Source organism: Mus pahari, chromosome 1 (genome assembly GCF_900095145.1).
Source record: "Mus pahari chromosome 1, PAHARI_EIJ_v1.1, whole genome shotgun sequence".
Classification (NCBI taxonomy): Eukaryota; Metazoa; Chordata; class Mammalia; order Rodentia; family Muridae; genus Mus; species Mus pahari.
The window spans coordinates 69,987,512-70,010,549 of NC_034590.1; the positions used below are offsets into that span (position 1 = coordinate 69,987,512).

Here is a 23,038-nt window from a genome sequence, read left to right on the forward strand (position 1 = left end):
AGCTTTAGACCTTCAGCTTTAACCCTCAGGTCACGGATCCTCAGTCTTCTCCAGTGGAAAATGGGCACACCTCTCCATCTGCCAAGAAGTCTAAGGGGTCCTGGAGAGCGACTTACTCTGCTTATCAGAGTCGGCCTGGCTTTCTAGAAAGATCAGCGTTCCAAGCTGCAAGCTCCTGTCTAAAGGTCACGCTTCCAACTGGCTTTCCCTGGTACTTCAAACAATGCTATCTACTTCATCTCTTACTCCCTTTCTAGGTGACGAGAAGGGGGGGAGGGGAAGACTATGTGCTCGAACCAGGGATCAAACCCAAGGCTTTGCACAAACCAAGTATCTGCCCTACCACCGAGCCTCACACCTCTGACCCCTCAAGCGGGAAGTCTCCTCACACGTCCTACACAGGCCTGGCTTCTCGGTCTACCGAGCCTCACACCTCTGACCCCTCAAGCGGGAAGTCTCCTCACACGTCCTACACAGGCCTGGCTTCTCGGTCTACCTCCAAGTGCCCAGGGACAACAGGCCACATACCTGCATCTTTGCATAACCTACACCAGGACAAGCCAAGCCATGCAGTGTGGACACTTCCCTTGCCTCCTTCAGAGACACATTGTCCTGGCTAGAGGAAAATACTGGACTTGTGCGAAGGCACTTACCCATGGCGCAGGGCCAGCTTCACAAAGCCTTTGCGGTTCCGCAGGGTGACTGCATTCTTGCCAGGCATAGAACTCAGGGACTCAGCTGCACCTCCCACCACGATGATGATAGCATTGCCACTCCCATTCTTGGAGAGCAAGTAGTCTATGGTGTCTCGGTTGACAGGGCAGATGCCTGGGGCGAGGGGACACACAATCAGGATTGCTCACGGATGCATTCCCTATCCTAATATACAACCAAGGATGAAATAAAAATCTCTCCAGGTAGGTCCCAGACCTGTTACCCTCTTAGAAGGTACAGGATCCTTCCTTCCTACCTAAGCAATTCTCTTTTTCTGATTCTCAGTTTACTTATTTATAAAATGGGGAGGAAGATACAGAGTGATTTTGAGAAAACAATTCAGTAAGATCTGTGAAGCCCTAGCTCTGCAATCCAGCTGGTGGGCACCACAAGGGGCACAGATAACAGGCAGCACAACGGCTGGTCCATCTAGGAAGCGGGTGAGAGGATGTCACCCGGGATGCGTCCTGAAGCCTAGGGTGGCTCCCGACCTACAGTATCTGCCGCAGGCTGTCTACCTGCGTGGGTCCAGGACCTCATGAGAATGGTACTACCGTTCCCTGTATTGCTATGACCATCGGGGAGGCTCTTGCCTGACAGTGGAGCCCAGGACGAGTAGCTGATGCAGATTCTCACCTCCAGACATCAGGTACTCCCGAAGCACAGGCATCCGGAAGTTACCAGCCAATGTAGCCAAATAGGGCCTTATGCCAGGGAACTTCTTGCTAACTTCGGTAGCCTCTGTGCTGAAGTTACAGAAGGCACCCAGGCCCATGATGCCATGGGGGTGGTACCCAAAGATATAGTTCCTGGTGGTCAGCAGGTTGTGTGTCTTCACCAGCTGTAAGGAAAACATGTGTTAGACCCGTCTGGGAGAGGACACAGGGCATACCCAGAAAGGGGAAGGGACCCAGTGTCTCCTGCCTCGTTACCAGGCAACCAGGACAGCAGAGACTTTCCAAAACCTGTCCTCAGATTCTTATTATTTAAACCCCAGTGCCTACCAGGCTCGGGTTCCCTGGGTGGCTGCTTTATTTCTTCCTTGTTCTTTATTTCCCAGCCAACGACACCCCCAAACCACTAACTCAGCCAGCCTCCTGTCTTCCTGTTCCTGTGTGGCCTCAACACAGTGACTTCCCTAAAACTCCTAACCAAGTTTGAACTCTTACACCTAACAGGAGCACCCAGCCCTCAGTGGGTACAGTTGAGAGCCTAAGTTTGGCAAGTAGAGCCATGGCTTCGGATCTCCCACTAAGAATTCCTTGGAGGTAGGGTCTGCCTGGTCCCTGCACACTGCAGGCTCTTTAATGGACCAAAGAACAGGCCCATGCAGCCCACCACCCACCTCTTGTACTCCAGTGTGACAAAAGGATGGCACTGCCACGCTAGTACAAAGCTTTTGCAAACAGTCAGGCTCAGCCAGGTTCTGAGGCAGGACAGGACAGGACAAACATCGGCCCTCATGCCAGGAGCCCTATCCATGGGAGGAGGGGGAGGTGGCTGTGTGGCTGTGGTAGCGAGTGATCTGAACTGCTGTTCTATCAACAAAGCTGTCCTGAGATGCTCCGAGTGATAACTGGCTTCCTAAGGAGCCTGTGGTTGAACCTGGAAGACCCCAAACATGAGGGGTGCCAAGCCTGAGATACTGAGACAGCATCATTTAGGAGTACAGTTGGGACGGAGATGCTGAGAGGGGGAGGAAGAAAGGTTTTCTGTTCCTAAGACATCACTCTCTTAGATTAGAAAAATGGATTTTTTTTTTTTCTGAAACAGGTTTCTCTGTGTTACAGAGCCCTGGCTGTCCTGGACTCACTGTGTAGACCAGGCTGGCCTCTAAGTCACATAGATCTGCCAGCCTCTGCCTCCCAAGTGCTGGGATTAAAAGTGTGTGCCCCCATTATAGCCCAATATTCAGAATTTTTAAATGTAGGAAAGTCAAAAGAAAAGGAACATCTGCATTATTACTTCCATTGACATAAACCACATGGTTCTTTTCCTACTTTAATAGGCACAGGTCTTTCTTCAAAAACCACAAAATCCCAGCCTTGTGTACTTAGTGAGTTCCAGGCAAGTCAGGGCTACACAGTGAGATACTGGCAAGGATGATGATGAAGATGATGATGACACCAACCTCCCCTCTATCCCTGAAAGCTGGAGCATCAGTACTGTCTTCTAGGGAACACATTCTATCTGAGGTGCTTATCAAAGCCCCTCGGTATTGGTCTCTTCCAAGCTGCCTTTCCCTACCTTACAACCATGCCATATATGACAACACTCACTCAAATCCTTACTGGTAAATTACTTTAATTGTATCCAAACTTCCCCTCCTAGAATAATGCTTTGACAAATAGCCCCCTTTTATCCGTATTTCCAACTGTTTATGTGAGGTAAACTTGTTGGTCTGGGCTGCCCTGCCTCGGTGAGGGGCACTCACATCATCCCCACCTAAGTGCCTAACAGCATCCTTTCCTGCGCTGGCTAGCAGAGTCCCTGGCTATGGACGAATAACTAAAGACCCAACTTTCCTTTACTTCAGTTACAGGAACCTCTTAGCTGAGTGAAGGCCCTTCTGCTCAACTGGGGGTCGGGGAGGAGCTCTGCAGATGGCATGGGTAGGTGGAGGTGGGGACTGAGCATGTCATCCCTGTGGTGACTCTCAACTTTCCCTTCAGCAAGCAGCTTAATGCTGTCTGGAAAACAACTCTCAGCTGTCCACCAAATTGCCAGGGAATGGTAGTAGGCACTGCCAGGGGTGGGATGGACATCTGAGGGAATCCCCAAGGAGCTGGGCCCATGGTCTGTGTGCACAAGGCCGCTGCTCTGTGTTCTGCTTGAGACAGCAGCAGGTCTGCTCCCCTAGCTAGCCGTGTCTCCAGCAAAGCAGGCACGGAGGGAGCTGGGGTAGCCGAGCTGGAGTAGTGTGGAGCTGGGGTAGCAGAGCGGGGAGTAGTGTGGAGCTGGGGTAGCAGAGCGGGGATAGTAGAACTGGTGTAGTGGGTGCTTTCTCTGGAGCCAGGGGCTGAGACAGTGAGACAAAGCACAGAATGGGCTAGAGTACCCTGATGATCTAGGTTGTTTCTCAATGACAAGCTAAACAAGTCTAGAGAAAGGAGTCACTACCTTCCCTAGAGAAGTCACAATGAAACTACATGCACACACACACACACAGACACTCCAGTTTCATTTTTCCCTATGCCCTGTGATAGTGATGTGCCACCTCTCGGGAACCTAGCTGGCCCTTTAAATAATCCGCCCCCTCCCCAAGGCTCTTATCTGATAGGACACATGGTTCTCAATGTCCTTGGGCCACTTTGCAGGTTAATGGCCCCCATGTAACACCAAGAAGAATAGAGACATGTGACATACTCTAGATCTGCCTCCGGTCACACTATCCTTCCCAAGACTGGACAGAATGTCTACTCTGCAGGGAAGGCGAAGGTCACTGCTGCAGACTACTGTTGACACACCTATTGGGTGGCAAAGTCCCAGTTCAGTGGTGTTCAGGCCAGGTCAGGCTAAGTATAAGCCTGGGCACATTCCTGGCAGTTCCCTCCCCACACCCTGCCCCCAGGGCAGGCTTACCCTACCCCAGGCCCATACAGAGAAAGGCACTGGTCCCAGAAAATAGCACCAGCCTGCCTAGGCTTATCAGCTCAGTGTCTTGTGAACTTGGAACAGTGCCTCCTCTCTGGGCCTTGATCTGCAATCTATGAAATGAGGCAATTAGACCAATAGCTGATTTGAAGCCCAAAGAGCCTTTCCTAGTTTCCAAAGGCCATGCCTACCCTTCAGGGAGAGGAGTCACAGGTCCTGGGACATTTCCGTTATAGGTGGTTATAGTCCCAGTGGCTGATGAAAGAGCCAGTCCTACCACTGCCAAAAGACATGCCCTCTGCACCAGCTGGATGACTTTGGAGAGGGGAGCTGCAGTAGGAGAAACGGAGAGAGTGGGTACTTGGGTCTATGGGGATCTCGATTACATAACCCATGGCAGGAGCTCAGGAAAAAGAGGCGGAACAGGCATGCCACACATGGCTCTAGGGTACACAGCATCAGACCTGACGTAAAGCCGCAAAGGACAATCAGGGTGAGGCCCAGATACCCTCACAGGACAGTCCAACAGATGCCCCATGGGCTCATTGGGTCTTTTTAAGATGTATTTATTTATTTATTTATTTATTTATTTGAGACAGGGTCAGCCTTAGCTAGTCTACAACTTTTCTATGTAGACCAGACTGGCCTGAAATCCAGCTGCCTCCGCCTAAGATTAAAGGTATGTGCCACCATGCCCTACTAGGTTTATTTTTATTTTTCATGTGTGGGTGTTTTCCCTGCATGCATGTCTATGTGCCATGTCCATGCAGTGCTCTCAAAGGCCAGAAGAAGGCATTGGATCCTCTGGAACTGGAAGTCAAGCTATGAGCTGCCAGGTTATCTGGAAAAGCAGCCAGCCCTCTTAACCACGGGGCATCTCTCCCGCCCATCATTTGGGTCTTCTGAAGGGGCAGAGGACAGCTGGAATAAAACAACTGAATGTTCGGGACTAACCAACAACTGTGAAGTCACTTGCTGTGGGAAGGGAACTACCAGCCAGCCTGCTGGGAGCCAGCGGCTGGGAAGACAGCAGCGCCTCCCTCGTGTGAACTCACTTTCCATCACTTAACAGCTCCAACTTGCAGTTGAGGCAAAGGACATTGGGGAAGGCTGAGAAAGCTAATACAGAGAGTAAGCGAACGAGAGGGTTCACTAGGCCACGAGCCCAGGGCTGACTCTCCTCCATCACCGTGCCCAAGAGCAGCACCTGGCAGGTCCCAACACGGGCAGGTCGGTGTATGGAACGGCAGAATGAGGACTTAAGCCCTGCTTCCAACAGGCAAGGAGATTTGGGAAGAGGGAATCTTCCGAGTTGTGGAGATAGCTGGGGTCAGGTCCCTCTCAGGGGGATGGGCAGCTAGGAGTCAGGGAGAAGGAGCCTGGATTACATGTCACACGGCCTGGCACCACAGCCATGGACCGCTGGACGTCCTGGACAAGGCTCTGGCCCTTTGAGGAGGGAGCACAGAGCCCTGGGAATGGCAGCAGTAGGCAGGGCCCTCCTGAGCAGCCCAGGGTCACTGCCACAGAGCAGTGCAGAGGACGAAGGAAGGGCCACCTCCACTTCCCAAGGCGGCTCATCTGGACAGCTCAATGCCTGACTCACAACAACCAAGGCACACCACCCCGTGTCAGGCACACTTTCACACTCACACAGTGCCTCTGTTTTCAGTTCTCTGCCTTCTGCTGGGTGGCTTTAGCAGCAAGGGTGTGTCAGGGCTGGGTGCTCAGAGTGCTGGCCAGACAGGTTCCCACTGTGGGGAAACCTTCAGGCCCACTCACAATCCTCCGTAACATACCACCCGGCCTGCAGACAAGGCAGGGACCAGCTGGAGCCAAGAAGACACCAACATTGTTCCTGCTGGGGACTCAGCTCTCTCTCAGGAAAGACAAATGCTCCCCAAAGCAAAAAGCCCTCAAATAGCCAAAGGCACACTAGGAGGAAACCCATAGGGAACTTCTAAACCTGCCTCACGGCTGGAGGCTGTGTCCCGGAAGACAGAGTCCCACGCTTATGATACTGGCCTCCATCTTGCAGCGTGAGCACCCCGTCTCCACTGGACTCAGCTGAATGGAGAGGCACTACGCCACAGTGGGAGGAACCCGGGCTCTGAGGCAGGGCAGCAACTGGAAACCATTCCGCTGCTCACTGGCTTCACCAAGCCTTGCTGTTGCCTAACCTCCAGGTTCCTCTTTGGTGGAAAGGGTAATGGGGGGAGAAGTGTGCAGAGTGACGGACGTTTCCTCTCTCCTCACACCTCACACAACTGTTTCTCACACTCTCCTTGGCTCTCCCTGCCCTCTTGGTGCCACCCCTCCCCAACGTCCTAGCCCCACCCTCTTAAGTGCTTCACCTCCCAGGTCACCTCGTTTTAAGTTATAACCTCAATCTTCACTTAAGTAGGAGAAGCAATACCACGGAGCACGGGGGTTGGGGATTTAGCTCAGTGGTAGAGCGCTTGCCTAGCAAGCGCAAGCCCCTGGGTTCGGTCCTCAGCTCTGGGAAAAAAAAAAAAAAAAGACAAAATACCACGGAGCACGGCGATGCCTGGCTGCCCCTTACACTGCGCAGACCCTCGGTGTAGAATTATCTTTTAGGAGCAAACAAGTCTTGCGTTCCCCAGAGAGTCCCATGAGAAGCCAGTGACTACCATGGTTCTCTCCTCGCCTTGGCTGCCAGGCCTGACTGAGGCAACTCTGCCTCTTTATGGCTGAAAATAGCAGTGCTCTGTCTTAAAGGCCTTGATTTCACCTTACCAAGTATGTGTATCGAACCAACTTTTCCTGGGTCTGACGTGGAGTCAGTAGAGTCTGGACAGATCCTCATGGTGGGAGACCCCAAACAGTTCAACCCCATCCAGTCCCATCTATTCCTGTCCTCCCGAGACAGCACAGCACGTCTGTACCTGGATGGGAAAGTAGTCTCGGAAGTAGCGCCACACGGCCCAGTTTCGCACCCACTGCGATCTCCTGCCACCTTCCAGGAAACAAAACACGGTGTTGAAAAGGAGTGGGCGTGAGGGACATTTGAGCAATGCAGGCGAGGTGAGACACAGCCAGTAGGAACCCCTGAGGGATGTGTCTAGCAGCCCACATAGGATTTCTGTACCTGCCCAGTGGGCCCCTTCCCGCATACATTCCCCCAGCCATTCCTTAAGAAAGGTGAGCTCTGTGACCACACTGAGGGAGCTTCGAATCACCCACCCCAAACCATACACAGCCTAGCCCAGGTCTTTCACAGCGTAGGTGTTCCATAAAAAGAGGCAGCAGCCAGGAGGCGGAGCGGCAGCTGCGCAGAGCCAGCTTGCTAGGGCGCGGGATGAACACAGGTGGGAGGTTACCTTTCTTGGGCGTGTTCCAGTCAAATGCCAGCCAGGTGAAGTAGAGCACAGCTATCAGCCAGCAGTCCGTGCAGAAGGTGTACATGAGGATGACACTGCAGGCCACTCCTGGGGGAGCAGGGGACAGCAGGTCAGCCTCCCAGGCCCCTTGGAGGCAGAGGTCCCAGGTGCCCAGGCACTGGGAGTGGTGGGTGGGTGGGTGGCTCAGTGAGGAGGCCTCACTTCCTAAGACTCTGGTGAGTCCTAGTGCTGGGAGCTCCTGGCATGAGCAGGACAGGCAATACAGAGAGACCTCAGCTTCTAATGAAGCTGATTCTTAATGTCTCCTCCTTGCATGCCCCTTTGCCAGTGCCCAGCAAAGACCCTGGACACAGGAGAGGAATATCTACCAATTATGTCCCTTTACTTCTGGAGATGGGCTAAGCCACTGAGTCACTAAGGCAGGGTGACTCATTCTGCTTTAGATGAAAACTTGGCAGGAGGGACTTGCCCATGCCTACCCAGAGAAGAGCCAGGATTTAAACTCAGACTTTGAAGTCCATGGTCCATACTCGGCCTTAGAAGTTCACCAAAGGTGAGAAATCTCAGACTGTGATGGGGGTGGGGGGTGGAGTCAGGGGTGAAGAGGACTGTTGTCACAAGAGAGCTGTCCCCTTTAAGTTACAGAAGGCTAGGCAGCCCCCCGGCCAGAGCCAGAGCACACCAGACTCCCGCTCCCCAAACACTCAGCACTTTGGACCTGCTGGCAGGCCATGTTGCTGCAAGACCTGGCCCAGAGCGGAGGAGGAGAGCCAGTACCTCATGGCCACCCCAGATGCCTTCATCATGGCTGCTCTTCTCGGTTTCTACCCAGTCTTTAAGCCCTCGTCAGGGGCTGGTGAGATGGCTCGGTGGTTAAGAGCACCGACTGCTCTTCCAAAGGTCCTGAGTTCAAATCCCAGCAACCACATGGTGGCTCACAACCATCTGTAACAAAAATCCAATGCCCTCTCCTAGAGTGTCTGAAGACAGCTACAGTGTACAATAATAAATAAATATAATAAAATAAATAAATAAATCTTAAAAAAAAAGAAAGAAACCCTGTAAGCCCGCATGAGATCCTTGTTCCTCCAGAACACTCCTCAGTATCACACTACCCCACTGTCCATCTCTTGCCGCTAAATCTGGGTGGGAGCAGGACTCATGGGACTCGTGGGACTCAGGTTTCATAGGCCTCTGCCATCTACAGTGGTAAGCCTGTCTGAGAGTTGTTTCCAGGAGACAGAGTAAGTCTAGACGCAGATCTCTGTGAGCCTAAGGACAGGGAATTGCAGCTCTCACCCTCTTCCTCCTGAGTCTTTCCCTGGGAGAAACCAGACAGCAGTTTCTGGAGAGCAGGCCATGTGGTTTCTTAAGACAACTGAGCAGTGTAGCAGTGGTACACACATAGGATGTTGGGTCTTAGGAAGCATCTGCAGCCCACACACCCTGTTGAAGATAACGTGGGTCCTAAGGCAGCTGGGCAAAGTCTCGCTTATATTTAGGCCGCAGATTGTTTCAACAGTTTGCCTCCGGCCCCCTTCCTTGGTCCCAGAAAAAGATTCCTCCAGTGCCAGTACCTCTGCAATGTCCAAAGCAAAGAAAGGCTCTGTTCATTCCAGGGCCTGGCCAGGCTCATGGCGTTCAGAAAGGGTGTAGTGAAAACATCCTAAAGCCCTTGATGCTGGGAAGCTGGTTGTCATGGGAAGGAAGGTTATCACCTCATACATGCCCTTTCTGCATGACTAAGTGACAGAAGCCCAGAGTTGGTGTTCCAGTCCTGGCTCTTATGTAGCCAGGCTGCCCAACCCCCTCTAGGGATGTGCGTTTTCTCTCACTGCCTGCCTGTCCAGCAGAGCTAAGGCCATGAGCTAGAACAAGGTGAGATTAATCTCTCCAGTCCCAGCCACCAATACAGAAAGGCTTTCAAATAAAAAGAATGAGCTACCTGCTGGGCATGGTAGCATACAACTTAATTCCCAGCTCTCTGGAGGCAGAGGAAGCTGGATCTCTGTAAGGTAAGGCCAATCTGAACTACACACACACACACACACACACACACACACACACGCACACGCGCACACACACACACACACACATACACACACGCGCACGCACACGCGCACGCGCACACACACACACATACACACACGCACACACACATACACACACGCGCACACACGCACACGCGCACACACGCCAATCAGGGCTACATAATGAGATCCTGTATCCAAAAACATACAGAGGGAGGCTTGGGAAGACAACTATGAGCTAGCCCATAAATGACCTGCCTTTTGGAGAACCTACAACAGCTGCCTGTGCCATGTCCTCAGGAGATGAGGCTGAAGCCCTCTGATGCCACTGGGCCTGGGACATGTTACCACAGTGACTAACGCTGCCTGCTTGTTCCACCCAGAACTTCCTGCATGCATCCCTTCCTATACATGGCAGCCATAAGCACCTCACACTGCAGAGCTCTGGCCCCCCAGCCGGTGGTATAGGGCAATGTGTGGGTGCTCTTCGGTAAGAGACATAGCCACAGGGCTGTGGAGAGCAGGGACTTTAGGACCAAGCAGACACGGTGACTTGGCCCTGCCATGGACTGCCCACTGCCCACACCCGAGCCTTTACTTTCTTACAGAGGTTGGCAAGATAAAATGACGTGATGTTGGAATTTAGCCCATGATCTGGACTACAGTCAGTGACTGTGGACTTGGATGGGGGAGCAAGGTGACATCTAAGTCTTCTACTGGATGCACATGGAAGTTTAGCATCTCCTTCACTCAGCTACAGAAGTATTAGCAAAGCCTGCTGACACAATGCCTACAGGTGACAAGGGTGTGTTCATATCAAGTTATAGCAGCCTCAGCAATCGTGAGGATGCTCCATTGACTACCACTTAAGATCAGTAATTACTATAGCTGCAGCTACGTTCTAATGCAACACAATAAAAGAGCACACGTGACTAAATGTCCAACTGGGTTTCAAACGTTTACATACTTATATTCCAGCACTACTAGTTCCTTTAAGACCCAATGTACTTTATTTATACAATTAAAAGAGCCAAGAAGGCCCTCAGCTTTCACTGGAGGTCTAGTGGACTACATGGCGCATTAGAAAAACAAAACAAAAAACTCTGTAAGAGAAACCTGAAGGGGATCCATGGCAGCGTCCCAGCAGTGTACGCCTCTGCCACCAGGCTTGGGACACAGAGGGAGGGAGGGAGTGGCTGCTCATGTAGTCATTAACAGCAGCTTAAGCAGGCCTGATCATCTGCCCAGGTCTGGCTCTCACCTACACCAAGCAGCAGGTTAGAAAGACACGCTGAGCCAGTTTCTAGGCTGCGGCTGGGCCTCACAGATCATTAACCTACAGCTCGGGGCCAGTCCCTAGTCCCTATCATATGCTCTCTAGGCTAGGATTGCACAATGTACTCAGTGCCCCTGCAGTCAAGCTCTGACCCACTAAGGCGAGTGGTGGCTTCTAATGCAAACAGAGACAGCAGGAGCTGGTAAGGCAGACTAGGCAGAGGCCCCAGAGGTCCCAGAGGCCCCAGAGGCCCCAGAGACCCCAGAGACCTGAGAGGCCGGGGTCACTAAATTCTTGTCTTGGCTCCTTCCATTTTCTTCTGTGGCTCTGGACAAGGCTATGACCCCACTAAGCTCTTCCTTCCGGTCTGAACAAAGATGAGTTGCGCACTGTCTCCTCTACCCTGGTATGCAAACCACACTCAGGGTCTGAGCCCTGTCCTCAAACCCGTTTCTTCACCTTTCTGGGGCCATGTGACCCTGTAAGAATCTGAGGATAGCTACAGCAATAAAGATGTATACATGGCCTTGCATTTAATCTTAGGAGTTCAATGTATCGAAAGCCCATTGTGGTCTCTGTCCATTGATTCTGGACCTCATGGTAAGAGATACACTAGGCTTTGATGCAAACTCCAGCTTGCCCTTTAATGTTTGTCATGATCTGTCACTAAAGCTCCATCTCCTCACCTGTGTAGGAGGAACATGACAAAAGACATTCCAAGAACCCGGCACATGTGGGATTTGTTCCCATTGGTCTACACCGTGGGCTGAGGCTCCATGCCTGCCTCAAGGACAGTTGCTCTCTATCATCTGATGTCTGCTGAGCTCCTGCCACCCTGGGCAGTTTGAAGAGAGAGTGCCTGAAGGCCTGGCTCCAAGAACAGACATGTGGTGCTCTGCAGCAGCTCTGTCCAATGTGCTCAGACACTAACCTGTGCTGAGGACATAAGGCCTGGACATGAGGAGGAGGTCCCAAGAGAGCAGTGTTTGCCCTCGCCCCAGATGATTCTAGCCGGCAGGCAGTGTACCCAGCCAGCCTGCACAAACTGTCACAAAGCCACCAGGGGCAGGGGAATACCTGGGGAGTTCATTCAGCAAAGGGGATTGGGACTAGCATTGGGATCTTGGGACCCTCTAACTACAGCATCCGTGCAATGGGACAGCAGGCTCTGTGTAGTGGCTTTCAACCCTTATCTTCAATCCCCACGATGTCTACCGAAGCCACGTGAGGCGAGCAGCAGCCCCCTCACATCCAAGAGGAGCGTGCTTGTTCTGAGAGCTCAAGAAGCCTAAGGAGAGTCAGAGTAGGTCTTAAACCTGGCAATGCATGCTCTAAGGCAAAGCAACACGTCTGCTCTTGGCTGGCAGACAAGGTGGACTGACTGTAAGAAGGGCACAAGCTCTGGGCAGCCAACAGAACCAGAGGCAGGTAGGTTGGGCAAGTTAAGCTGCCAAACGAAGAAGCCATACTACATCTATGGACTAAGGTTTCTGGCATGCCTAATGGAGTGTCCATGGGAGTGAGTGGCAAGAGGCTGGGGAAGAAGATGACCTCACTGGATGCAACCCCGCCCACCCCACCCATTCACCACTGCCCTAGTTGAGCTTACCTAGCACCAGGAAGGACAGGACCCACTGTAGCACTGAGATGACCTGCAGCTGTTTTTCCACCTTGGATCTGTTGAGCCAGGTGACAGAGAAGATGTCTTGGAGGGCCGAGAGGATGCTGGAGCCAGTGCCTGCAGGAGAAGACGTCCGTTTGTTATAAGCCTGCTCCCCAGCCTCAGACACCTCAATGTAACACGCCTCCCACAGATGCCTTGCTAGACAGGTGAATGTGGGCCACAGAATGAGAAATAACTAAAACCTCACTCGGTCACCAAGTGTCTCCCTGGTGGCTGCTTTACACATCATAGTGTCTACATAGAAAACAAGGGGATGTCGTACTGGGGAAGCTAAAAGCAAGCCATGGCTTGGGGCCATATATAGGAGGCCAGATCTCTTCCATCTCCTAAGCCCCAAACACATATCTTCCTTTATCTGGGTCTAGTACAAATATTTAATCTTTGGTACCTGTGGCTATGAGGCCAAGGACAGAAGTTCAACATCCAGTTTGCAATATTTTGTTTTGATTTTTGTCCAAGTGTACTTTGGGCATCTGGATCCCCGCCCCACCCCCTTTATTCTGGACAGCCTTCCTTCCATGAAGTTGACTCTCATCCTTTACCACTACCAGCTTAAGAGGGATTTATATTCATCCTCGCTGCAGTTCCCAAAGCTTGGGGCTTAGGGAAGATTCAGGGGTAGCTTACTTCCCCTAAAGTGGAGAGCTACACTCCCCAGCATGGCAGATAAAACCCAGGTTGGTGTTTGGAGTGGTGTTTAAGCAGAGACACACAGGACACACGGAAGCACCTGATCTAGGGCTGTACCTATGTTTGCTTCTAAGCAAGTGCCAAGACTGGAAATCAGAACAACATGTGCTCGATTACTTGGCTCTGTAGTTGTAGACCCAGGATGACCCCTGGACTCCAACAGATAAAGGTAGTGCGCCCAGGAAGCCTGGTGCCTACAGGAGAGGTGGTACTAGGGAAGACAAATGACTCTGTCAAAATTATATCCTTAAGGGTCTTATGACCTTTCATTCCCTGGACTATATGTGGAGACAAGTCTTAAGCATATGTATAAGAGGAATGAAATTCCAAGATATCGTCTAAACTCCTGACATAAGGCTGGTTGGCTACATCACTGTCATCGACAATGGCTGAGGGCTAAGCATAGGTACCCATCAGACAAGGCCAGGTACCCCACTGGCAGGAAGACAAAAGGTGTTGGAGCAATGTCTTGTCCTAAGCATTCTCTGAGGACACATACACCATCATATCACCTGTGAGCAGGTTAGAAATGCCAGGGTCCACTGAGTCAATTCTACAGTTGCTATACTCCCAGGTGCTAAATTTGAGAAACAACTAGAAGTCTCTAAGTCTCACATGGAGTAAGAGGGTGAACCATGGTTCAGCCTTCTGCTAGGCAGGTAAATGCATGACAAATGCCTTCTGCTGTCAGCCCCACCACTACAGTAGGCAGAACCTCAGGCTAGAGTTTGGAGGAGTGATTAAGGAAAGGCACATGGGGCATAGGAAGACACCTTGAGCCTGCTGGGAAGTGAGGCTCAAGCCCAGATCTGAAACCCTCACCCTATGCTGGCAGGCCTTGCATCTCAGTCGGCACAGTTAACCTTAGCTGGGCCAGCACTCAGCTGGAGGGGTGTGGGGGTTGGAGGCATGCAGAAACTCCTTACTGGTCATATGTCCCGCCCAAAACTGAGCCCCCCCCCAAAAAAAAAACAAAGTCCCAAGTCCCCCTCATGTTTTGTAATTCGTGAAATTGTTTACAAATAAATAGAAAGGAGTAGCCCATTTTGTTCAACCCTCATCCCATTATACAGACAAAACCAAGGGCCTGAGATACTCTGCAGGTCCATATTCTCACCCTGCCTCACTGGACCAACCACCTACTGCCTGCCCTGCCTGCAAAAAAAAAAAACAGGGAATGTAATCCAGGGAGGACCCGCAGCATTTCTGCGGGAGGAAATGGCAGATCTCTGGAATGGCTGGGAGTGAACCCCAGGACCACATTCCTAAGATCCACTCCCACATCCCCCCTGCCTGGCCTGCCTCAAGTCCAGGCGCCAGTGGAAGCCCTGAGGGGCCTAGGAGACAGTGACTGCCCTTAGAGGTGACACCCTTGTCTTTCCAGATTGAGAGGGCCATATGTCCTCCAGGAGGTACAATCCTTTCTTCCCCTGGGACCACCCAAGCCTGGAGCCTGACAGAGGCTTCCTAGCCACCCCAAGGGAGCTTTTCTGTTTGACAGAGAAGTGAGAACAGTAGGGGATGGAGAAGGAAGTTCTCCCTCTCAGCTTCCACACTCTTCCCTGTGCAGAGGACATAGTTCAAGATGATTGTCACATGAGACCAGAGGCTGCCAGAGGCCAGGTCAGTTCTGATTCACATCTGGGTCCCCAGTGCCCTGACAGGGCCTGGCTAGTATGAGAAAAAGGCATTCAACTCTAGTCATTTGGATCCCTGGGGCTTCTTCCATGCAGGGCAGAGCAGCAAGAATGGTGCCCAGGAGATCCGGGAATCCTGGGAGTCTGTCATCGTCACCCCCACGTGATGCTGATCATGGCCAGGGCCTCTCAGAGTGTGGGACTTTATTCAGACCCAAATTCAGGCTCACATGGGCCCCTATGCTGCTGGTCTCACATCCCTTCTGTCTTCTCCCCCAGGGAAGCAGTGCTGGGAAGTGATGGAAAGTAATGAGGTAGATCAGGAACAGTTTCATGGTCTTGTTCGCATTTTGTGTTTTACCGATTAGCTTTGATCTTGCCATGTCTCATAGCCCATGATGGCCTCAAACTTGCAATGCTACAGAAGGCTTCTTAAAGGGCACAGAGGGGCTGCCGGCCTTCGGGTTCTAGTCCCAGCGGTGCCAGCAATTCCTATGTCAACTTGGCTGGTGTCTCTCCCTCTCTGGAGTACAGTTTTCCCATCTCTAAAATGGAGTGAGTTAGATCAAGCTCAGGGTCCCTGGTGTCTACCTCCTGGCCAGAATTTGGGCCCTCAAGTTAGTTTGCAGCAGCCCTGGGACAATCACCCAGGGAACATGGATGTGAGGGTTCCCTGTACATCCCCAGGGTGTAAGTAGCCTTTGCCATCCAGTGGCTAACACTTCCCTACTCCAGCTTGCTTGGCAAGTCCAGCTGGTGAGGAAGCTAATCAAATGCCACCACCTCCACACCCAGCCTGTTTGACTCGGAGGTAGAGCGGCAAGAGAGTTAACATCCAGCCAAATTCAACTTCCTCATCCCAAGCCTTTCTGGGCACACCCACTCTTCTCCGCTCACACAGCTCTAGTCTCACAGCATCCCGTGTCACCCACCTCTATCAGTGACTTGTGAGTGCCAAGACTGGACCTGTCCCATCTGTGTGTGTAGAACCTCACACAGGACCATGGCAGCGGGGGTTGGGGGGGCATATAAAGGTTTGCTATATGGCTGAACAAATCCAACATGGCTGGCCCCAGAGGAGGCTGGATGCCCACTTGGCCTGGGCTGCTTTCAAGAATTCAAGCCAGCCCTGCTCTGAAAACGCTGAGCCTCTCAGAGGGTCGTCTGAGCGCAGGCTCTCTGACCCATGAAGAGAACAGGGCCTCCTCTTGTAAGCATCGCTTGTCACAGAAGAGATGAAGTGTGTACAGTGGAGAGTAATAGAGGCTCCCACAGGCCACTCAGGAGGCTGATCCCTGCCTACGGCTCACGTACCACTCCATGTCTGGAGGACAGAGGGAAGGGAATGCCACAGAGGCCCAGAGCAGATGCCTTACCACCCTGGGCCATCTCACTGTCACCTAGTACTCCTTAGAAGGGCACACAACAAGGAGGAAACCAGCATGAGAGTGCCCTCACGGAGCGGGCACAGGAAACCAGAGCCAGGGCAGGTATCTGGACTCCGAGTCTCTTCAATCACTTGAACAATGCCACAGCACAGAGGGTGGGTTCCCCTACTAAACATGGCAAGTCTACACCCAAACCCTAAGATAACGCCTGTATGCGAAGGGCCGCCTGTTCCACCTACACTGTGCCTCACCGCCATGGGGACAGTTCTGTGCAGACTGGCTGTACAAGAAGGGCCAACCCCACCCAGAGGCTCCCATGGTCAAGCTCCAGCTAAGGTCAGGAGAGCTGCCTGCCAGTGGACCCAACAGCCTCCATCTCAGGGCCCAAGAACGGGAACAACGTGAACTGTGTTAGACACCTCTTGTTCAGTACCCAGTATCAGAGTGAGTGAAGAGGCCACTTCCCGGGGCCTCCTGGCTGTCTCTCACCCTTGCCTAAGAGTGGCAGAGTGCATCTAAGCCCCCACTCTGGAGAAGGGCCAGCTCTGCCCTGTCTGGCTCTGTGACATGAGATGAGTGATTAAAGCTCTCTGAGCATTAGAATAACCTCACGGGGTTGTTGGAAACGATTACATGAGAAAACAGACAGGAGCCTGATGCGTAAGCTAACTGCTTCGCGGCCTGATGAACAGAGCCCCAGTCCTGGGAGACACACGGTGGACAGCACCAGCTCCTTCAAGCTGTGTTCTGACCTCCACACAGGGACTGTACTGTGCGTGCGTGTGTGTGTGTGTGTGTGTGTGTGTGTGTGTGTGTGTGTACAGGTAACAAATTGTTTTTAATCTACGTAAGGTGCATGTGGCCAGTTAGGCGAGACAGCTGCTGCCCTCACCTTGCAGTGGAAAGGTATAAATAGTGAGCAGACAGCTTTTTACACAGCGTGCTAATGGCGGGACAAGGCTCTGCATTAGGGCAAGCAGTACAGGATGGGCTTTGGAGGAAGGTGAGCAGAGACTGTCAGAGGTAGAACAGCCAAAACAAAGAGGGGGTTCCAATAAGGCAAGGTCAAGGCTCATCATCAACAATCCAGATCGTCCCAAAGAGAGGTTGAAAACAGAGGACTGTCTAGTCAAAGCAGTATGACAGATAAAGCCCCAAAGCACGAGCGCTTAGAAGATGCTGCCAGGGATGGAAGTGTCGGAGGGTGGGAATCAGCCCCACCTGTCTGGAAGCTCGGGACACTATTGAGGAAGAGAATGTGCCATCAGGCGGAGACAGGCTAGAAAGGAAAAGAATCTGGGGTAATGAGCCAGAAGCAGGGCCAGAGAGTCCCTGGCCAGAGGACAGGAGGTAGGAGCATAGGTGCTGAAGGAGCATGTGCCACACACAGCAGCTGGGATACCATGTCCCAGGGCAGCCCCATGGCTCCTCCACCGCTTCCACAACAAGTTTCTGTGGAGAAGCTGTACCCAGGAGAAGTCCACAGAACCAGTGTGAGGAAAACTGGCCTCTAATGTACAGGAAGTGTGGCCTGGATGAGTCACCGCCTATACAAGCCTCCGTTCCCTCACCTGTACAGCGGGGCTAATACCTACCTCAGGGAGACTGCCGAGGGACAGGTGGGATCAGGGTTAGGCAAGAGCTCCTTCAGAAGCAGGGATCTGCCTGAGAGGCAGCAGCTAATCATCAAATGAGCAATGACCTTGTATTGCCTGATGGATGTAACAATGCCTGCCTCCCTTAAAGCAATACAAACCCAGGGTCTAACGCTTCTTGCAAATTGCCACCCTCCTTGAGAACCAGGGTCCTTAGTTATGATGCAGGGGTCCTGTAAGGAACCCAAATAACTTGTGCAAAGAGCCAATCAGAACTGGCCCAGCTTCTAGAAAGCAGAGGCACCAAGGGCTCTGGGGCTCCCTGAGCAGGAAGGCATCCTGCCCACATTCCCAGGTCCCAAGGATGCCACATCTGGGCCACTGGACTGGAACTTTACCTTGGTGTGAAGAGGAGGAAGCTACTCTTAGGTTGCTCCTAAGAACTGTGCACACGGTGCATGGTCATGAGGGGCTGGGAGGTCAGGACGCCCACTCAAGCGCCAAAGCGATACAAGGTCTCTGAGGCCAGAGGTGAGCTAGCTGTCTTCTGGGTGGACTCGGAGAGGTCCTTTCGGTCAGAGTCCACACATGTGATGGTGACAGGGCCAACATGGTGGAACTATCAGCTCTGGAGGCCTGCTGTGGTCCTACTGCAGTGCTGGGCTCTGTTCCTCCCTGCACACAGAGCGGTCCCCGACTACCGCCTCACATGCTCTTGACCCAGCCTGCGGTGCCACCGGGCATCGTCCTCTTGCTTCTGAGTCTGGTCAGTTGTTCAGCACATACTTTAGGGGGTCCCTCCCAGGCGCTGGCTCTTTGCCAACTAGCCTATCACCCTTCCCCTGGGAAGTCTTCCTATGCCCACCCGAGGATGGCCTGCCCACGCTGACAGGCTGCCTCTCACTCCTACATTCAAAGCCCTTCAGACTATGAGGTGTGTGCTCATCTGCAAGAACTATGTCGTCTCACTCTGTCTGGGTTCCTATGCCCAGAATGGAGCCGTACAAAGAGCGGGTGCCTGGTCAATGCCTGAATGCTTCAGGAACTGTAATAAATAACAAGGGCCTGGACCAGAACAGAAATAAGTTGACCTGTGCCATACAGAAAAGTTTTTTCCTAAGTGGAAGGGTGGGCTAATGTCAGGGACAACAGGAAGGCTCCAGAGAGAAACGTACTTCCTAAGGACCCCGAAACAGGAGAGAAGCTCCGGTCCCCACCTCCCTCCTGCTTCCCAGGCACCTGCCAGAGGTGTTAATTCTTGTACTACCCACCCTAGACCTAGCTGGGGAGACAAGGTTATGAATTATATACAGGGGGCTTAAAAGGACCAAGCTCAGAGGGATGTCCCCAGACTGTCCTAGGGAGGGGATGTAACAGCTCAGGTGAGGTATTAACCTAACATGAGGAAGTCGTGGGCCCTGCAAAAGGCATCTACAAAGAGAGCGCACAAACTTGAGGACTTAAGTAGACGAGTCTCGTCCAGCTACAGCAGAGACTGAATCTGAGTAACAGAGAGGCAGGCAGGAGGGACGAGAAGGCCATGGAGTGCTAGCCTCTACCCTGAACACCAGGAAAAACCTATCAGTTTCCACTCCTCCCAACAACTTCGGACAGGGCAGCAAGCTAGCCATGCAGCTGCCAACGCACTGGTGGGACCTTTCCCAGAAAGATGAACATTCTCCTTTGAGAACTATTATGGAAATCAGGCATCCCAAAATAGTGCCCATAGTGACATTTGGCCCAAAGGGAAGGCCAAACCACCACAGATCCATGCTGTGCCAGGCCATCAAGAGCCTGCTACAGGAGCCCAGCATCCCAGTCTCCTTAGATTTTCTGGGACCCTCCCTTCTCTCTAGGTTTCCCTCAAGCACTACATAAGGCGTAAGAACAGAGCAGAAGAGGCCTGAGGTCTTGCCAACTCGGACCTTCTTCACTCTGCTAGAATTCCTAATGGCTTTTTAATCTACAAATGATCTTTCTAATAGGAACATTGGCTCCTACGAGGGTTATTCCAGAGAGTTAGGGTTTAACATATTTAGTTTTCATTAAATAAGATAGAGTCCTAGGAGGTAAAGGCAAAAAAAGTAAGTCTTTTAGGATGGTAGGTTCAACAGCCAACCAGGACTGCGATCCAAGTGACATGAGACCCCAGTGCCTGCTTTTTCCACCCCCACTCTCTGACCCAGCACATTCAATCCTGAGTAGGAGGGGCTGCTATGGCAACACCATCAGCTTGCATGTGCGTCACCAAGGAGTCCCCAGAATAGGTCCTTATGACAATCCATGGGGAGGTACGTTCCTCTAGGGCACTCACCTGGGCCCCAAGGAGGATGCAAGTCCCATTTTCTGGGATGACAGAGGGTAAGAAAGAGGAAGAGCGGGGGGGGGGCAGGTCTGGCCACAACACACTTCCGGCTGATCTGGAAGGAACAGAAGGGGCTGGCCTAGCCAGGCCTCCTCGCACGCACGAGGAGCCGGCGCCCGTGTGGAAGGCAGAAGCAGAATGAGGTTCCTGCCCTGGCTCAGAATCCCCTGCTGCTCTGAGAGCAGACCCTCAGGCTTCCTGCTCCGTGGGATTGGCACAAGGGTCTCCCAGGCTCAGCACAACAGTGAAGATACTTTTACCACACCCCTGTCCACTGCACACAGGAAGGGGACTAACAATCAGCTAGAGGCAGTGGCATGCTGGCTGACACGGGAGTAAGTGTTCAGCCAGCAGACTGCAGGCTCAGACCCAGGAGAGTCCGCTCCAGGAGCCAGTCTTCACCTATCCCAACACCCTGGCTGCCTAGGCTCTCAGAGATCCACCTGCCTCTGCCTGAGCAGAGGCTTAAAGGTGTGCGCCACCACACCCAGCTTTGACTCTATTTCAAAACAGGAAAATGTAATCTTCAGAGACAGTAAGCCCATCATGTCTCAGAGGTGGGGCAGGAATAAAGGCAAGATAGGAGTCCTGGCTTTGGCCTTCTGTAGTCTGAAACTCCTGTGGACCACGGTACGCCTGGCTCTACCCACTTGGCACTCAACCCCCAAGGCAAGCTCTTATCCAGACACTCAGCACATATAAGCAAAGTTCTGGGGAAAAGCTAAGGAATTACACGGAAGCTAAAAACAGAGTTTTCTGCCTAGAGGACCTAGAAGCCCCACTAATGATTCTTTTACTCAACAAATATTGCCAGCCAGGGCTCCTACCACCTGCCTGCACAGGGTCAGACACTAGGGACACAGCACTGAGAAAGACAAATGAGGTCCCTGTCCCCAAGGGCTGACAATTACCCGAACAATACACACACACATCACAACTAAGTAAGTGATAATGACTTCCAAAGTACAAGCTTTGGGAGCTGGAGGATGTGGTGGCAATCTGGGTAGGCACACCAAGATCTGAGAAGGGTGGGCATGGGCAGAGACCTGGAGAGAGAAACTAACTTTATGCACAATGATGGAGGGTCAGAAAGAGTGCCAGCACATGGCATGGCAACCAGAAGGTCATGAGGGGTGGGAGGGGTTCGGGTAGCCTCACAGGATCTGAAGTCTGAAATATTGGGGGGGGGGGCAATTTATCTAGCCAGACAAAAGTTCTGTGGGCTGTTGGTATCCCTATCCACCAAGCCTAGGGGAGCTTCCTCCAAAAGCTTGGGAAAGAGGTACCATACCCAACACGGAGTAAGCAGCATCCACTTGGCAACTGCATGGTCAGTTCTCAGTGTTCCTGCCCCCACACCTCTGTGGCTTAAGGAGGCTGACGGGCAGATGGAGATGAATCGGGGTTCCAGCTTTTGTCTTTTCTTCTCCTGGACCAGTCCTTCTTGGGGACCTCCGTTTCTAATGTGTGCTATGGAGGCTGGGCCAGCCCCAGCACCCTGGATGACTGTAGTTTGATAACTCAAGTACTGGCAGCTGAATTTAGGAGCAGGAGGGTAGAGGCGGAGCAGAATTTCCACACTTGCAACTGAGTCACTTCCCTGCTAATAAAGCGCTGCATTTGGCCCTCCTTTCCTGGCCGAGGTGAGCCTTGGCAGCAGATGCAACTCAAAAGTAGGAAAAGCCACACAGAACTGAGGGAGCAGGGACAAGAGCAAGGTTCTCACTCTGCGATCACAGGACTACGGGACTGTGTCAGATGACTGCCAACCCTCAGTTCCAGAATTACCCCAACAATCTAGCCACTTAGTTTTACCCTCCACCTAGCATATGTGCAGGGGAGGGTTCTCCATCTCCACCATCCAAGCTATGCGGTCATCATAAACAGCTGTTGGGATTCTTCTATTAAAATCCCAACTATGACTCCACCCCTGTCCTAGGCTTCAGAGCCACACAATGTCCCAGCTCAGCGCTGTACTGCCACTACCTCACGCTGGGTCGTGGACTAAACATAGTCACAAAGCAACCAAGGCTCTACCATGAGAAGTTCCCTAACCAGGAGCAAAGGCAGGGATGGACCTGCGGGTGCCTATTAGCCTCTAAACCACAGTCTAAGCCAGACTTTCAGAGATCAGAAAATACCCATGTGAACCAGGAAGGGTGGCACATGCCTTTAATCCCGGCACTCAGGAGGCAGGTAGGTAGTTCTCTAAGGCCAACCTGGTCTACAGAGTGGGTGACGGGACAGCCAGCAATAAAAAACAAACAAAACAAAAAAATCTGTCTTGATAAACCACACACACACACACACACACACACACACACATGAAAAATAGACTCCCTCTCTTCCAACCAATGTATACCATCCACATTTCAACAACAACAACAACAAAAACAAGTCACCAAGTTATCAGTGCAATCTCTCACCCATTATGGAACTTCCCTTCACAGAGTCCATACTCTTGCCTCCTTCCTTGAACACTGCCACTACCAGGGTGGTTGGTGGGAACTGCTCTGTGGAGACAAACTAGGCCACTAGGGAGTGTCCATAGGACCAAGGAGGAACAAGGAGGCCTCCAGGAGATGGCAAGATAACACAGACATTGCTTGAGCACCCTCCCCTACCCCACCTAGTCTTTCACCAAAGTAGATCCCAGAGAGTTAAACTGACTAGTTTGCATTTCATATTAGTCCTGGTTGCAGC

The 23,038-nt window shown here is 52.2% G+C and overlaps 1 protein-coding gene across 1 annotated transcript in view; it reads right to left on the minus strand.

The window, feature by feature from the left end:
• Positions 1 to 23,038, minus strand: part of Dgat2 (diacylglycerol O-acyltransferase 2) — a 29,226-nt gene that overhangs the window by 3,950 nt on the left and 2,238 nt on the right. Inside the window, exons 2-6 of the mRNA XM_021206837.2 lie at positions 12,586 to 12,714; positions 7,650 to 7,757; positions 7,215 to 7,285; positions 1,351 to 1,555; positions 654 to 828 (exon numbers count right to left, since the gene is read on the minus strand). Of these exons, the coding sequence (XP_021062496.1) occupies positions 654 to 828; positions 1,351 to 1,555; positions 7,215 to 7,285; positions 7,650 to 7,757; positions 12,586 to 12,714 (688 nt within the window). The remainder of the gene's footprint in view (positions 1 to 653; positions 829 to 1,350; positions 1,556 to 7,214; positions 7,286 to 7,649; positions 7,758 to 12,585; positions 12,715 to 23,038) is intronic.